This window comes from Electrophorus electricus, chromosome 10, assembly GCF_041902795.1.
Source record: "Electrophorus electricus isolate QZ-2024a chromosome 10, ASM4190279v1, whole genome shotgun sequence".
In the NCBI taxonomy this organism is placed as follows: domain Eukaryota; kingdom Metazoa; phylum Chordata; class Actinopteri; order Gymnotiformes; family Gymnotidae; genus Electrophorus; species Electrophorus electricus.
In genome coordinates this window covers 24,488,315-24,506,867 of record NC_137506.1, presented here as the reverse complement: position 1 = coordinate 24,506,867, position 18,553 = coordinate 24,488,315, and the positions used below count along the sequence as shown (strand labels likewise).

General features: G+C 41.7%; 1 protein-coding gene across 2 annotated transcripts in view; it reads left to right on the top strand.

The window, feature by feature from the left end:
- The first annotated feature begins 3,986 nt into the window (after nt 1–3,986).
- akt1 (AKT serine/threonine kinase 1) overlaps nt 3,987–18,553 on the top strand; it is a 36,769-nt gene continuing 22,202 nt past the window's right edge. For both annotated transcript variants that reach the window (XM_081721195.1, XM_027000216.3), the window contains exons 1-2: nt 3,987–4,137; nt 9,721–9,882. In XM_081721195.1, the coding sequence (XP_081577321.1) occupies nt 9,837–9,882 (46 nt within the window). In that variant the 5' untranslated portion in view covers nt 3,987–4,137; nt 9,721–9,836. The remainder of the gene's footprint in view (nt 4,138–9,720; nt 9,883–18,553) is intronic.

Below are 18,553 nucleotides of genomic sequence, written 5' to 3'. Positions count from 1 at the left end.
CCAAGTGCATCAAAATAAGAGCATTCTCTTTCTCAAGAAAATGAAGTGGCCACTTAGAGTGGGGTTGTGATGTTTAGCAGTACAGAACCTGGTTAAGATGTTTTTAACATTCTAAATTGTGGCTATCCCATCAAATGAGCCTAGCCAAGCACATTCCTCCCTTTTCAGGAGATTTAAGTGTATAATTAGAGGCTGTTGGAGGCACTTCCCGCCCCTTTTTCTGTGCATTGTTGTGGGAGACTGATGTGCTGTGTGTGTGGGAAGTGCAGTGCCTTATAGATGGCTATGGGGCTAATCCTGCTCAGAGCTGGAATGCCTTGGCCCTGACTCAGCCATGTTATAGCTGCCCAACAGTTCAGTGTTTCAAGCAGGCACTCATCAGTGCATATTTCTAAACTTGTTAAGAAGATCCTATGTATGACATATATGCCCGTGTCATTACCTTGTTCTGCTTTCTTACACTTTTGTTATATGACACTGTGTAATAGGGTGTGCTATCTGACCAGTTAGCCCTACTCACAAAAGGAAGAGTAGGGTTAACTCATCAATGGGACAGGCCTTACCTCTCAGGCCATGTCATAGAAATAACCTCCAAACGTCCTCACCTGTCAAGACTGAGAAAGGATTTAGGGATTTATAGATAAAGATTCACTCATTTCAAGCCACTTTCAATATCATATCTCAAATCCCATCATTTACTAATAGAGGATATATTTCCATTTTTTCAAGCACCACATTCATGCTTGATTTTTTTTCCATCATCAAGTAAACATAAATAAACAAGTAAGTAAATAAAAAGTGTGAAGAGGTGTTCATGTGCATTTGTGTGTGTGTGTGTGTGTGTGTGTGTGTGTGTATGTGTGAGTTGTGGGTTGGGGGCTAGATTGGCAATCCTCCATGGACATGGACACATTTTATTTGTAAGAGTACAAAAAAACCCTTTTCATGTTTTTGAGATAAAAATTGAATGTAGGGTCATTTCCACTGTTAATTTAGAACAGCACATTCCACACAGGACAATATTCTCTACTAGACATTTATTTTATATAACATGTAACATGCACACACAAAAAAAAACAGTGATGTTTTATCATGGCATTTGTTAAAGTTATGTTGTGATTCATACATTTTGTGGATAAGGGTTTGCCATCTAGTAATTTGAGCAATCAGATGTATGTGAGGTACATAGTTATTTCTATTTTCAGTACTCAGATTGTTGTTAAGGCACAGTGAAGACAAGGACTTGAAGGTGCAGCTGCTCAGCTTGTGGCCTCCACAACTGCTTGGCTCACCTTTGGCCTGAGCCCCAGCTGCCAAATGCTTTGAAAAGCCCATTTGCCGCTTCTCCCCAGGGTGCTAGGGGATCATTGCCTTTCTACTGATTCGCGACCAGTTGTGCTGATCTTCTAACAATATTCAAAGCTCTGATTATGGCAGGGGGAACTTATCCTGTATCAGAATGAATGGGCTCACAGCCGTGGGGAAGCAGAAGGATGTTGGGTAATATGGTGGACGAGTCCGACAGTGCTCCAACAAATCCCTTGGCAGAGAAATTTAGTTGTTGGCTTTCCTAGTGCAGTGTATGCTGGTATCAAACCATGAAGTTGTTTTTCATTTTATATTTATGAAAATGTTGAAAGGTCACAATGTGTAGATGTGGAAAAGTTGAAAATACATTTAAATTTGGGGCCTTTTCTCAGTTTTCTAAGACAGAATGTTAATTACCATCCGTGAATATTTACACAAATGTATGAAGAAAGATCTATAATGTATAGACCAATAGTTAAAAGCACAGACAGTTCTAAATAACCATGTATCAACACATATCAAACAACATAGGTGTGACAAATTCCTGAGTGTGATATGATGCTATGGGAAGTATATGGCACCCCTATTGGTCAAGACCCCACGCTTCCCTCATCCAAAAATAGGGAGGGAGATTGAATGTGGTTGGTGAGGTGTGTGTTTACAGGTTAGACAAAGCAGTTGTTGTGAATACTGGGACCAGAGCTCCTGAGACAGCTTCAGTGGGCTGATGATTACATGAGGTTCTCACGGAAAAGAGGAGGGAGGGAGAGAGAGAGAGAGAGAGAGAGAGAGAGAAAAGAGACACAGAGAGAGCTACCAGTAGGCTCTTTCTTTCCCTCTGCACTCATCAGTGGTATTCCCCCCAACCCTCTTTTGACTCAGACAATGGCAACACATTCCTTTGCAATCCTGCTCTCAGCCCAGTCAGAGTTTCACCTTCTTATTCATTTACAGCTCCTGCACACATGACTCTTTAAGGTGCTCCTCACATTCACTGACTTATGAGCAACATATGTTCAGCACTAACCTTCCTAATTAACTTTCTTTAACTTAAAAATAATAAAAGAGTAAGAGAAAATTTTTTGTAGCATTTCAGTTTTCATCCCTAAAATAGTAATAATAATTAAATAGTAGATGCGAAGTCTTAGCAGTCTTGTAACAGTAAACTGGTGGATCACAAATGACTCTGTAGGTTAGACCTACACACCATTACTGCAGAGCCACTCATCCCCCATGTTCTTTTGATCACTGGTGCTAGGCTCTTGAAACACAAGTTGGAAACACAAGTTGCTGTGCTCTTAAAACAAGGAAACACAAGTTGCTCAAGTAGTGCTGCAATATACCAACCTGCTAGCCAATGCTCCAGTGTGTTAGTCCTTGATGAATAAAACTTTAATTTTCTTTTCAGTTTTAATCCTCTCCAAATCAATAACATCCTTGAAATCTAATATGCACAATAAAAGGAAGCATAGCCATTGTGTAAGATTCAGTTATATAATACAGTACAACTAAACAGCAAATGTATGTATCCTCTTATTTTATTGCACATACTGTGCAAACATAAAGGACAGTGGAGAAACACAACTTAAACAAAATGTCACTTAAGTGTCTTGTCATCACTGGCTGTTGTTCTGGCTACAGTTTAAGGTAAAGATGAATAAACAGGCTACACTCCTGGATAAAAATAATAACGTGCTGAATCCCATGGAATTTATCAATGATGGCTTTGAAGGCTTAAGGGCCAAAACATTTGTGCTATATCCTAACATTTGTGTATTATATGAGTGCTGTTTGTCTATTTTCAGCATTGCTCTGGCTACAGTCCAAGGAAAGAGCTATTGTCAGGTTTTTTTTTTTTTTTTTCAGAACATATGCATGGGAAATGGACATATAAAGCTAGAGAATGCAGACTAGCATGCCCAGAAACCACTGGAACCAAGAAAGACAAAGAGAATTAGACCTGATGGCCAGAGAAAATGAATTTTAAAAAGGGAAGGGAGCATATGCTTTCGGTGCATGTACTTTAGTAGTACTCGTGATTTGAAGAGAATTGATATTTATATTTATTTATTTGCATTATATTTATTTTCTACATTAATGGTATGAAGTATCCAATAATGGGTTTGTTCTGTAGACAAGCATGTATAAAGACACATATGCATACACGTCTTCCACGGGTTATTATATTTTGCAGTTCAACAACAGACCTTGACGTAATACCCTAAAACAATGTTTAGGACTATATGTGTTAAAAATTTCAGAGTACATCAATCGTCATTCTTCTCATATAAGTATAGGCCTAACATTGATGGAATGTTCAGTAATTTGAAGTCACATGTAGTGTCAGACATTCAAATATTAATGCCAAAAGTGATCAATTAGGAGATTTTAACAAAAAGTAGACCATTTAGTAGGCAATTTAGTAGGCTATTTAGTAGGCAATTTAAGGTTTGAACGTTTCTTTCAATAAAAATGAACATATTAAACGTTTTCTGCTTGTCATTGAGCAGTGTTTGAGCTTTAAAATTATCAAAGATGTACTATGATGAAAATTTTATAGCACCGTCGTATGTATATTTTAGAGGTCTTTTATTTCTCACATACACATTTATTTCAATAGGCGAGAAACATGGTCGGCACTAGGACCACGCTGAACGAAGAGCAAGAGTAGCGTTGCAGACAACGTTTGGGAGGTGTAGTGGAGGAAAGGCAAAGGGGAGCGGGGTAAATGAAAACAGTTTTACCTGTTTTTGTGGGATTTAGCTGCCTGTAAAATTGCCGACGCCACTAAAAGCAATGTTCCGGAGACAATTTTGATACATTGTTCAGGTATAGTGTTGTTTTTCGTCTTTTCTTATGGATTATGTCCGACTGTTAACTGAGAGGGAAGGTCTCATTGTATTATATAGGATGCGGTTATTCTCACCCTGTCTGCCCTGTCTAGGCCCAGAATCATGTCTTTTCTTCTGGTTATATTCGTTTGCATTAAGCAAATGAATAAAGTGCTCGTTTGCTCCTGTTCCTCTCGAATGTAGATTAAAACGCTTAAAACCATACGTATGCTAACCGGAACACCATGTGTCTAGTTAAAATAACCTAGTCAAAATGTTTTATTGATCTGTCATTTCGCTACATTGTGTCCTCGTCTCGAGATGACCGCCGCGTGGACGGATAGGCCTACTTTTTGTTCATTTAGCCTTCTATTTCTCTGAGATCATACGCTAAACAATTCGTTTTCAAAGAAAAATATTTAACGGGAACATGTAATCGTAAGCGAGCTCAATTTATTTATCTACCAAGGTTTCTTATTTACCCGCTCGCTCATGCTAGCAAGAAGTGGTTAGGATGATTTACTCCAGTGCTCAGTGTTCACTCCCACGTTGTTACTCTTTGAACCTTGATTGTTTTGACTGTAGGACGCGAACAACATGTGCTTAAAGGAAGAACACAAAATGGAAGCTAAAGATGTTTTTTCTTTCTTTTCACACGTATAATGCACGCCCTCAGGTCAGATCAACAGAGTTGCCCTCAGCTTCACTTGATCCACAGGTTTAAGATATCGTCCTGCTGTTTTTTTTTTGTTTTTTTTCTTCTCCAAAGTCACGAGACCTTAGTAGGGGCTGTTAGTAGCCTGTCTCGAAAATTGGCTTGTGATTCGGGCTGGTGTAGGTACTGACTCGGTTTGTTCTTAGTTGAAGATGCTTTTTCTTTCACACTCTGTTATCTTTTTTTTTTTGTCCTTTGGTATGTGAAAGGACTTTGAGTTCCTTCGGGTCCTGTTGACGCAAATGTGCCGCCAGTAACATGCAGAATCCCAGGAATGCCGTTTGAAATTTGCTCAGACACAGTTGGGCTTATTGTGCGCGTCAGTGCTTGGAGTCACGCCTTAGGACGGAGGATGAGAGAGGCTGGCCTAAAAGTCATCCAGAAAGAGATTCTGACATTAGCCCTTCATAGAAGTGACCTTCACTTGTCTTTGGTCTTGGAGAGAACAATCTCTTAAGATTTCTTAGCTTCCAAATTGCCCTCACCCCCTTAGATGTGCTTATCCCTTGACTCCAAGTTAACGTTCTGAGCTGTCTCTCATAACAACTATTGCCTCCCTATGCACTTCCTTAAAATAATCAGTTAACAAGAGGTTGGAAAAACCTCTCAAATGTAACTGTTATCTAATGATGTACTCTACAAGTCATTTGTTGTAAAAATGTCAAATGAGTGTGTAATGGTTTGACCTCCTAGTGCCACGTGTGAGCTAGATTACTCAGACAGTTCATGGAAAAAATTGAATAAATTGCTTTATTGCCAAAACCAAACATTCCCTGCAAGCTCAAGCTTGCAGATGTACTACACTTCAGTGAGTTAGTGACTCCTCTAAAACCCTAAACGGAAATATTGCCCTTTGGGCCTTTCATGCAGTTCCTAGGCTTAGGCTTGAAATGTCCTTGAATTCATATTCTGGTTTAAATTAAGTAGTTGGTTGTAGAAATATTCCTGTATGCTTATTTATTTAACAATCTAAAGGCCACTTTTTTGCAACTTTGTAAATGTGTTGTGGAATGGGAATCCCCAGCTTGCTCTTATTGACTTGTGTTTACTATACACTCATCTTTGCAATACCGGATCAAGCTTGCCTCTGATGGTCATGGTGCCGTGTTTGTTATTTCCTGTTTGTCTATTGACTGCACATCATTGCCCCAAATGTAGTTAATTATGTTGTAATGGCAGTGCATGGTTCACTGCTTACATCAATAAACATGAAACTAGTTTTATGGCTAATTTTATGATCATGCAGATGAACCCACTGCCAGAATATTAAATAGTCTGGTAAGATCCATTGCCATTCAGATCTAGTTATGGAAAATCACAACACTGGGCAGTTTAGTGTTTTCTGTGATGAAACTTAATTTATTTAACTCACTAATAGTCAATCTTTCTATGCCCACATTTGAAACCAGGGTTTGAGCCATATTTTGTCACAGTGTGCTGGATGAACCATCATTGTAATAAGAAGTCCATCCCTTGGAATTATGCTTTCTTTATTGGACAGGTAGAGAAGCTCCCAGACCATAGCTCTAGTGATGGTCCCTTTTTTCCTTTCATGTTGAAGTGGTGATTGTACTGGCCAGCTTCACAGCCCAGTCTTGCAGCCTTGACGCATGTAGAATCCACCATGTTGTCCTGCTGCATGACACAGATTTGCATTGAATGGGGCTTGCCCCTGCAGTCAGAACTGGATGATGAATGATTGGGGAATGAGAGTAGGAGAGAGAATGAGCATGAGTGGGTGGAAGCCCCAGGGCCCAGTACGCCATGTGACGACCCCCCCCGTCAGGGTATTGGGTTCATTCAGTTGCTGCTGGCTGCCTGCCAGCTATGCAGGCATTTACATCCCCCCTCCCTCCTGAGCAGCATGGAGTCAACTGGCAATGTAGAGACTGCTCACGTTTAAGGGGCGCTCACTGTTTAAGTTTCAAGTCCGTCATGCACTGCTGTTGTCTCTTCATCTAGCTTTCTCTTTCCATTTATCTGATTCTCTCCATCCATCTGTGTTACTCTAGCTTTGTAAGATCCCTTGCATGTACTCTTAATTGGTGGGGTAGGGGAAGAAATGTTTGGAAGTGGGTGGGTGTGTGTGTGTGTGTGTGTGTGTGTGTGGGTGTGTGTGTGTGTGTGTGTACGAGAGAGCTGAAGTTAAGGACTGGTGTCAGCGAGATTAGGTGGTGGTGTAAGACTGCACACAGAGGGTTGAGAGGCTCCTCAGGGTATCCTATCTGTTTGAATTTCCTGTTGAATCGTCTGCTGCTGTAGCTGTGAAGGCCCTACTGAAGACCTTCCACAGTCCCCATGGTCATACCTTGACATTTTTTCCACATTCAGTCATGATGGCTGTGTGAGGGGTTTGTGCCTAGCATTCCGGGTCCCCCAGGCAAAGGGTCAGATTGATGCAGCCTCTGCCCATTCCACACTAATGACTTCTTGTGAGCGAGCAGCCTCTCGACACATTTGGGATTATTTATGTTTATCCTGGCCATTGAAGTCTTTCTCTTTCAGATGAGGAAGTAGTAGCCCAACTCTGTTTAGCTTCACAGCTAATCTACTGACTGGCAAAAGAAGCCCACACAAGCCTGTACTGAATAGAGGGATGCAAGATTTGCCAGTCACTATTTTTATTATTGCTGAAAATAAATAAGATAGTGGATGAAATGTTATGGTTTCAGCTAATGTTTGAACCCTGAACAGTGGGAACTCTGCCAGCAAAGGTTTACAAATTTGGTAATTACAATGTGAGGCATGCAACTATTAATATATATACACACAATTTGAACATGCATAATTGAATGTAGGTTTTTCATAATCTTAGACAATTAAAAACATTTTTGATGAACTTCAGCCCCTCAGCCTACAAGTGCTCAGCATAAGTTTGAACTTTGCTGAAGCATCCCGGGTGTCTGCTTCCTGAAGCTGGTTGACACAATGCCAATAGTGTGCAAAACTGTTGTCAAGGTGAAGGGTGGCTACTTTGAAGAATCTAAAACATAAGAATTGTTTTTGTGCAACACATTTTTGGTCACCGCAGAATTCCACATGTGGAGTTTAATAGTTTTGATATCTTCACTTTTAAAATGTGTAGAGTAAAAAAAAAAAGTATATAAAAAATAAAAAAGAAATTATAGATTGTAAATAAAAAATAAAGTGTAGGAAGTGTAGTGTAACTTTTGGAGGTACTGCTACCCTATGCAAAAACAAAGATTTACAAACTTGGTGGGGGGGGATACAATAGTTCAAAATGAAGAAAAACTGTTAAAATAAAAAAAACATTATCATTACTAAACTGTCATTAGTGGACCTTAAGCAGAGTATGACACAATATGGAATCTTTACATTTATCCAGTAATACTGACCAATTCTGCTGTAGAATCTCTGTTGAAATTATTTTAAAATTGGGACATTTGGTAAGTTTTCACAATTTCTACTTGTCAACACTTATGTAATTTTGCCTTGGGAAAGTAGAAACTGCTGCAGTGTCCCCACTGGCTGCTTGTACTTTTGATTGTCTGATCAAAATATTGAAACATGCTTACTTGGTTGGAAACAGGTGTGTAACTTATGGCCAAGATACCTGCTGGACAGAGTACTCTAATTCTCCTGTGAGGTTGCACCACAAGCTAGTGTTTTAAGCTTAGGCTTTTGAGTGACACTAACCTGCTGTTCTGAAGTTCCAATTAAGCTTTTCCAAGGACTTGCTATAGAGAAATGTATGGGCATAGCTAAAACTGTTTTGTTTTTTGGAATACATATTTTAACTAGGTATTGCAAATGTGACAACTTTTAGGATAATCTGGGCTGATGCAGTTTCCATGTGCAGTCTAGTGGACTAAAATTTGATTGATTCTGACTGCCACTATTATGTGAAAAGACCTCTTCAATAGTTTTGCATTTTTCGGTATATTGGCCTTTTACAGTTTTGATTGTATCTTTAGTTTTATTTTAAATTATACTTCACCACTTATTCTGTGCTTCATCAGTTATATCCATGGTAAGTCTTTTGCTAGCACTCCAGTATTCCTAGATTACTCATTGTTTTTGTTGTATATCGATACTGCCTATATTGTATATTGATACTATATACTGATATGTTGTATATTGTTACTGCCATCGTTCCTTCTGTATGCTCAGTCTGATAGAAGTGAAGCTGTTTATTTTGTGTTTTGTTTGTTGTTCCAAATTAAGATGAACATCCAAGCCTTCAAGTTTTGCTTTTCTTTTATGGTTATTGTATCTCTTGGATTAGATCATAAGAGCTTTTGAACTATATCCAGTCTACATAAAGTAACTGACTAGACTTGCCTTAAGTATGTTGTTTTTTTTTTTTTTTTTATAAATCTTTTTACCTTTTGCTGCAGCACTCCCATACACATGATGTAGACTGTTACAGACTTGAGTACTTACACAGTGCTTCAGTTTTAAATAAATTTGTTTAATTCATTGATCACATTGAAATATTAATGATCATGGCAGCTGTACGCCTTCCATTAGGGGAGGATTCAGATTAAGCCTGCCTTGTTACTGAAGCATTTTAAAAATGAACACAGTTTCAGCATGGCGCCTCATGAGCTAGGACAACAGTGATGTGTCTTCGTACAGCACAGGGCTACGGACGCAACTGTGTCCGTTTCAGTGAGAGACACAGAAAAGCCAAGCTCTTTTTATGTCGCTAATTCACTGCCTGTCAGTATCATCACTACTTCCTGTTGTTTCCAGAAGTTGTTGCCATCCTTTATAATCTTTACAATGTACCAAGAATTTTGCATTGTTTCTGATCTGTACAATACTTTGAAATTATGCTGTCAGGTAAATGAAATTATATCTTTACAGTAAGGCTAATGTATGTTCTTGGCCATGCCGTTACAGGTAACCTTTGAGAAGAGACTCCCTGCCCTGGCCCAAAGAGAGGAGACTGCGGGCTTCGCAGTGGCTGCTCTCCTTCTGAGACGCCGGCTAGACGGACCAGCTCCCCTTGGGCCAGCATGTCCGATGTGATGATTGTGAAGGAGGGATGGCTCCACAAACGAGGTATGCTTTGCAGTAGGTCAAAATACTGTTTTTGTGCGTCCAGACGAATGTTTGCCCTTTGAAGGGTGCATGTTGAGAGTTCCTGGATTTGTTTGGTAGCATCTGTGCTACCTCCTCTCTCTCTCTCTCTCTCTCTCTCATTCATATATATATATATATATATATATATATATATATATATATATATATATATATATATATGACACACCCACCCACCCAATTCTCTTTAGTTTTTCTGAACTCCTGACAACACCCTGCTCCACTGTCATCCAAATCGTCTTCACTTTTACAACATGGCTTAGTTCTTTTATTTTCTGTATTAGGGGACAGTTGAACTGAACGCAGAAGCTTTATGAGCAGCATGTACTTAGAACATAGGGGACATGTAGGGACACATACATGGAACATATACATATGGGGAAACAAAGACAAATTGATCATGGCCCCCCCCCCCCCCCCCAGATTTATAGGCATCCTAATTTTAGGCAGACATTTCTCCTCCAGTTAGTTAGTTCATCTTTTCATCACCAGTGTAACAAAACACCCTGAGAGATGCTGTGCTTATGTATTAAAACTAAATAAACTGCCTTCAGAAAAAAATGTTTACACATCCCATGAATTTCATATAATTAAAATGAAATCCAAATGAGTGCGTCTGCTTTCTTGTGCTTTCTGACTACGTATCCGGGCACACGTTCTGTCATGGCTTTGCCGCTACACGCATGTGCTTGTGAACTCTGGGCTTTGCAGCACACCTGCCTGCTGTGAACCTGCAGATCCAACCTACAGTTGTTCCTGATGAGGAGAGTGTTATCATTTATTTTGCAGACATGGGTAATGGTCACAAGATGGATATGGAGGTTAGCATCCTAGCAGTCAGAGAACAGTGCTGAAAGATGGCATGCATTTGTTCTCTGCTTTGAACGCTGTCTTCAGTGTACATTATGCCATATGTTAATCCTTCTTGCAGTATTGATCTCAGTACCCCATTGTACTGAGCAGTAGGATTACACTAAAATCTCACGTTTTCAGTTAGCAATAATCTTTTCAACACTCAGAAAAGAGATTACATATGAATGGAAATTTCCATAATTATTCTTTAACAAGAGTTCCTGATTTGTTGGAAACATTTTTGCATGTTTTTTTTTACTCGGCCAGATAAATATTTGATTCTTGCACTAAATTTCTTTTATTCAAATTACAGTGTTAATATTGTTATGTTCTTATAAAACATCATAACAGGATTTTGTCCATTTTGTGTATATCTCTTTGAATGTTTAGAATTTTGAACTCTTGGCTAATTTGTTTTGTGGAGGAAAGTTTCATTCAAAATGACTAAATGTAAAAGGAGAAGGTGATAAAAAGTCTGCGATGCGGCTTAAAGAAGTTCTAAAGAAAACGTTTTATTTAAAGAAGGAAGAAAAGGAAGTGATTATATAATAAAATAAAGTTCAACAGATGCAATAAAAGTCCAGAACCTTTGCTAAACATTATCATTAAACGTAAAAAAAAAAAAAAAAAAAGTTAAAATTGAACTATCATGTTGACACATTTTTAACTGGACCACTGGTTGCACTACTAGTTTACTTTGGTAAGTTAGCCATAGTATTGAGAGATTTAAATCACAATCCTTGAGGTCCAGAGAGTTTTTGGCCCATCTTTACCTCTGTGACAGGATAATTAGCCAGTTACTTAACTCTTTTCATTGGTGATTACAGAATCCAGGACTGGATTTGATGTCCAGATTTGAATGTTTCTGGAACCTGTTTCCCAAATGCATTGTCGTGTTAATACCATCTTAAATATGTTGAGTGATAGTCGCGTTATTATTTTAAGATAAAGCATTGGGGAAGCCCAGCCCTGTACTGTGTATTACCCTAGTTTTAGTTTAAGAAGCACTTTCTGTTTACCCAGTCCGCAACTGATTGATTTCGATAACATGAGTCAAATGTGTAGTGTTCAATTCTGTTGACACATAGAGAGAGGGGAAGTGAGCATAGCTGAAGTGTGAGAGGGTGGTCAGAGAATCGAGTTCAATAGGTTTTTCTTTTTTTTTTTTTTTTTCTTTCACACGTTTATTAAATGAAAAAACAGGCAGTTAGATAACTGATGATTCTATTGATCAGACATTGCCATTTCACATAGCTTTGTCCAAATGCCCCGCTGACCTTGCATTTTTCTGATTAATACTTTTTTTTTATGTTTGTCATCCTTTTAATTCATTGATTCAGAGTTCTAAAACATGAATGGAAACTGTTTACGTCTGATAATTTTAATTAAGTATGATGGTAATCTAATCTAAGTCTCTAATTGTTGATGGCAAAGGTGCATTATATCACCAGAAACTTTCAAAATCCTGGTAGCGTACCTTCTCACTGAGCCAATGATGCAGTGAAATGCAACGAGGGCCACTTCTCTGCCAGCATGCCTCCTCCTGAAACAACGCTTTGGCCTGTTCCCTCTGCCATAGAACTGTTGTGGTATTGTTGAGCAGAAGAGAAAAACACATGACGTCAGCCAGCCGCCTGGCTAGGCGGAACAGGAAGCATCAAGCTGGTGGCTGACTGAGGTGGGGGTGGCAAAGGGGTGGTGGTAGTCCGCATCTGGTGAGGAGGAGCACATTAGGCTGTTTAGATCTGCACCGCACATAGCCAGCAGACCTTTCCATTCACATTTATCCCAACGGCTGAGGGGCAGGAAGCTCACTCACTTGTTCAGTTGGTTGGCTTGTTGGCTGTGTGAATATTTGGCAGGCTCTCTGAAGCTAATGTCAGGACACACACACAAGGCTGCAAACAGAGGCCATAGTTTAAGTTTCAAATATTAGCTATCAGATGTTAGAATTTTCCAGTCTTTTGTGTGCTCTTTTAAATGTTATTTTCAGGTACAAAAAAGGAACATAACATTTTGTCAGAGATACTTTAGCAATAGAAGATGAGTATTACCTGGTATTTTCTAGGAAAATGGTATTTGTCTAGGAAATATTAGAGGTTTCATACACTTTATAGCCCTCTCTTTCCTTTTTTTGTGAATGCATTTTATTGCATATTTTAGTCAAAAACCACTGTCACTTTCTGAGAAATCAATATGCTACTGTTAATCACCACAGGTGCCACGCCTATCTAAGTCCCATCTAAATCCACTATACACGTGCCTGCACGCTGGCCCTCACTTGCGTGTCCGTCTTCATCCCCTTCCCTCCCCCAAAACTGTCCTTACCGAATGTTTTTCTGTCACTAAGCCAGCAGCTGTGCCCAGTGAAATGTCACCGGGCCTCTCCCCAGTTAGATCTAGGAGGGGGTGAGAAGGAGAGCGTCTGGAACAGAAGGCCTCGTGGAGCGCTGCCTTTGGTGTCACGTCACGTCACTGTCATGGCGTCGCTGCCTCAGCCTGCACTCGCACAGAAGGCATATTCACCATGACATTGTCTCTGCATGGTCACTCTGGTCCCCCAGTCATAAAAAACACCGATGTGCTGTCCCGTGGAGCTTATAATGCATTAATGCGCCCTATTTGACACCTTTTGATGCAATTGTAAAATCCACCGTTTCACTGTATAAACATCAATGAATGTGCATGTGTTTGCAATTTGATGACAGAAAATCCAGTGTCTAATGTCCTGTTCCAGGTGTTATCCAGATGTCCTCTGTTCAGTCTTCTGAAAACACGCTGAAATTAGTGTTACAGCCTTTCTTGCCATTTCATTTGTGTGCTTAGATTTAAACACCAGAACAGATTAAAATGTAATCTTGGTCATTGTAGAGAAACTGGAAAAAATGCTTGTTTCTCCTGCTCAATTATAAATAATTTAGTTACATAAACATACTTTATACTATGCTTTGATGACTCGTCTTCTATCATACAGTTGCATGGTGGCCTTGAAAGGACATGCTCAGTAGCATACCGCAGTTAAGTAAACGTAATGAATGATATCAAGAACAGGCCCCAGGAGAAAACCGCACTGGATCCCACAGGAAGCTCCTAAAATGAGAGGCGTTTAGTAGCGTGCTGTGCTACTTTGAGGCAGCCCCCCACCCCCGTGCCTGGCGAGGCCATGCCCCGCCCTGATGGCTGGCATATTATTTATCAAGCGATGAATGATTGCGTTTCCTCTAGCAACATGGCCAATCTTTCTCAAAATCAGCCATGTGGAGGACCGAGTTCAGCCTTCTTCCTTGCTGTCTTTTTAAACAAGGGCCATCATTTCCCTCTTGTTTTGCCACATTTCAGGTGATCGCTGATGTCACCTGTGTAACTGAGCCATGCTCAAGGAGGCAGCCAGGCAAAGCACTGTTTCAAAAAAGGAACATAAAACATTTAAAAAAAAAAAAAATTTTAATCAAAGCCAGAACGTCAGACATTAAAGAGGCCTTATTCTATATTCCAAGAACCTGGCTAAGCCTAGAGATAAACCTCAAAGTCTCGCTGTTGTGATTTTTATTTTGTTTTATTTATTTTTTTGCTGAGGGTTTTGATTGGGCCACCTCATTAGAGTAACAAAGGTTGCAGCAAGCATGGTTTGGTAGTGAGAGAGAGAGAGAATTTAAAATTGAAACTGAAGATGTGCTCCTGCACTCTGCTCTTGGTGACGATGCCAGCCATTGGGAAGGTGGTTGTGAAAAGCTGCTGGCACCTGCTGGGAAGTGCAGGCCTGGGTGAGCCTCTGGTTGTGATGTGCTCCATGGTGTTGGTCAGACCTCGCAGGCCTGGGCCTGTTTTCTTCGTGCTGGTCATATCTATCTATCTATCTCTCTATCTCTATCTATCTCTCTCTCTCTCTCTCTCTCTCTCATATCTCTCTCATCTCTGATTAGAGCACACCCATGTGTCATTCTGTGGAAGTCCGGGTGGTCTAAATTGGGTGTGGCTGCCGTGTCAGCTTTTGAAATGTACACTGTTTTGTTCAAAATAACTGCTCGACTTTTACATTGCTTATTTACTATGAATAGTGTAAATCTCTCCTCTGGCCCCAGCGTTCGTTCTCTCTCGCTCGCTCTCTTTCTCTGTGTATGTGTTGTTTTTTTTTTCTGTTTAACCACCTGATTAGCACTGCACTGTCCCATTGTGGCATAGTTCTTAGCAGCTGCCACCTTCTCGGTCAGACATGCTTGCCCTCTATCCCACCTTTTTTGTTATCTCTCTTGCTCCTGCCTGTTCATCAGGAAGCCTCCATCCTTTTCATTGAAGGATTTGTGCTATGCGAATAGAAGCCACTGCTGTCTTTAAATTGCCCTCTGCAGTAATAAATATGGACTGCTCTTAGCTCTGCTGTGTTGAGTGCCTTACCCTGATGGCAACACTTTATCACAGATGGAATTTTATCGGGGAAAGTAGCAGCCACAGTGGAGAAGTGCTGACTGAAGAAGTGGCAGTAGTGGAGTAGGGCTCCCCACGAGGAGAGCACTCTGTCTGGTGTCTGGGGGCCAGCGGGGTCCCTGGGCCTCGGGTGATAGCAGACAGGCTCCTGCTAAATGTGCTGGAGAGATGTAAATTGCCATGGTGCAGCTGTCGGGAGGAGGGGTATCGGGGACTGTGGGGGTGGGGGGGGTTGTTTTTGTGTGCATGTGCGTGTGTGTGTCTGTGTGCGCACCAGCAGGGCCCACCTCTGTCACAGTCAGCCTGCTGTGTGCTTACTTTCCTGTGCCAAAACCTCCTGCTCTGCAGTTAGGTCATTGTTCTCTGCTCTCTTTTTTCGTCATCAACATCTCTCTTTATTATTTTACCCCCATGGCCCCTCACAGGCTTTCCCTCACTTCTGTTTTTCACTTTTACTCCTCTGCTGCCCCCCCCCCCCCCCCCCAAACACCCTGGTCTTCTTTGGCAGTGTGCAATCACAGCTCCGGCCCTGGAGTGCAGTGTGTGGGCTGGCTTCCGATTGGTGTGCCTCTCGCCCGGCCCACGCATCCATCATCGGTGCTACCGTCCTCAGCAACTGGCCAGAGCATGGCCAGCTTTCCATTACGTTGCACTCTACAGTCATGCCACTATTAAGAGAGATATGGAGTCAGGTGGCTGTGCCCCTGCTTGGACTGTGCTCCAGAGCAGGGCTGCCTTTGAGATGCGGCGAGCCCTAAACTGTAGGAGATGCATTGTGAGGTCTAAGTGCAGCATCGGTTTGGTCACAGGTCTTTTTGGGCATGCTGGCAATCATGGGAGGCTTGGAGCAAACTTCACTTATGCCCACGGGTTCTTTAGACTGCCATGTAGCCAAACTGTGTCTAGTTTGTTCATTAAAAGGCCACTGTGTTGCAATATTTTCATATAATTTAGGTTCAACGTGTAATAATGGAGTCTTATTTCTTTGATCAGGGTCATGGTTACAAAGGGAGGCTGTTGGTGAAATATGTCCATTTTGTGAATGAGAAACACAATGCATACCATGAGAGCATAGCTGCTTGGCAACCACGTCGCTCCTTCTATGTGCCCAGATCAAATCCAAATCAACTTACAAAGAGCAAAACCTGCGACTTGATGATGAATGTACTGCACAAGTGAAGTGCATGGAAGCACCCTTCTCTTCAAAGAATTCTTAAACAAAACATTTTTGTTGTATAAACATGTGCAGCTGTAAGTCCTCCATAGCTGTACTTTGAGATTGGTAGCCAAGTTTAGCCTTTGAGAACAAGACCAGACTCTACGTAAATAGTGAGCATTGATTACAGAATTCTGTTTTTTTTTCCCCCCTCTTTCTATTTGTTTATTTGTTTCCTGTGCAGTATCCCATTTAACTAATCCATGGACCACTTGTTTACCGAAAGGGAAAGGGAGATGAGGGGGGAGTGGGGTGTGGGGGTCTGAAACAGAAGAAAAACCGGAGGGGGGCAGGGGGAGGGTGCAGGACTTCACACAGTGTCTCTATGGTAATCAGCAGGTGCCTCTGGCCAGCGAGAAGAAGTGAGGGCTTTCTTACGAGCGTGAGAAAGAGGGTTCAACTCCTCTCCTCATCCTCCCCCCAGAGCCCCCCCCAGTTTTTCCACCGTGTACTTGCCCACCCCAGCAGCAGTGGCAGAAAAAGGGAGAGGGGAGGGGGAGCACTGCCAAAGGCTCAGTCCCATCCAGCTGCGGGGGAGAAAGAAAAAGGGGCCAACAAAAGGGGGGAAGAAAGGAGGGACGGAGGAGGGAGAGGCACAGGGACAGAGCCGGAGCCCCTGGGCCGTCGAATCAGGCCGGACTGGCACCACGGGTTGCTGTGGACAGGGGATGTGTGCGAAGACAGGCGGAGGCCTTGCTGTGGGTAGGGGGGTGGGTGATACAGCTCAAGGGCCCTGAACTGAGAGCCCCACAGGGGGCTCTGCTGGGCCGCTGGTGGGAGACGACTCATTGAGATGCAGTGTGCAGGGCGGCTGCCACAGCTGCGGGATACCAGGGAGGGAGGGAGAGAGAGACTGAGTGAGAGAGGGTGACCCAGTAAAAAAAAGCAACAAAAGTGCACCACCACCCACGCCTTCCCGGTTTTTAGAGTTTAATTCCCTAAATCCTCAACCTTAATGCTAGCCTCTTCATAAACACCCCACCCCCTTAATTTCTCTCTCTCTCTTTCTCTCTCTCTCTCTCTCACTTACACACACAGTCATCAGTGCTTCCCGTTCTCTTTTCTTATCCTGGGAGATGAATGGGGAGGGATAGAATGCAGCGGCTGCTCCCTCAGGAAGTCCTCCCTTTTGGGTGTGGGTGGTGCCGTAAAGGGGGTCTCTCCCGTTTCTTTCTCTCTGTCTGTCTGTCTGTCTGTCTGTCTTTGTACATCTATCTGTTCTCCTCACCTTAACGTTTCCTGCTTTTGTCATTTCATTCTCCTTGCTCATTTTTTTTCATCTCGTTTTTTCCATTTAGATCATGTTGTAATCATTGCAACAGACGGGTGTTCCTTTCTTTTGACATTCTTTTTCTCCAATTATCTCCTCCGAGATGACCCAGGTCCCTTCAATTGGACATGCAGAAAATGGTGTCAGAAACTCGCACTTTCCCACTAATCCAAGGCCAGCTGATTATGATGTTCATTCTTAACGAGAAACTGATCCCTGTTCAGCTTCTGCTATCTAGCACTCCCTAGAAACTTTAGTTGAATGTTATTTGATACAGTGGCCAAGTTCCCAGCAGCTCACCTAGTGCCAGGCCAGGGCTGTGTGCAGTAACACCGCCACTATGCTGCCCTGTAGTCAGCAAATTCCACCACCTGATTTTTGAGCAGCTCTGGTTTTGTGCCATCCATCAGTCTGGGACAGTGTTTTAAGTGCTGTGTAAGCATTTCTGTTTAACAGTGTTTTAATACCTAGCTGATTTGGCTCATATGGTGTGACGTTTTTGGATGTTTTGGCATTGTGCTCAGATATTCAATCTAGATGTTGCTGTCTGTTGGCATTCAGTGCTGGAGGTGAGATTTTCTTGTGACAACACTTAGATTTCTGTAATATTTCTAAACCTTTTTCAATGTTGAAGTTAATGTAAGGTGCATGTGTGGGCGTGATGAAGGGAGAAAAGGGGACATTGCAGTTGTGTCTCATTGTACCGCTTGGGCAGTGCAGCAGTTGTCACAGAGAGATGAATAGTATGTGTGTATGCATGCGTACGGGAGTTGTCAGATAGAGATGAATTGTCTTTTTAGTGCTAGAATCTTCCTCTTCATTATATTCCACTTTAGCCTGCGAGAATCCCTGAGCTTTGCAGCTGTTGA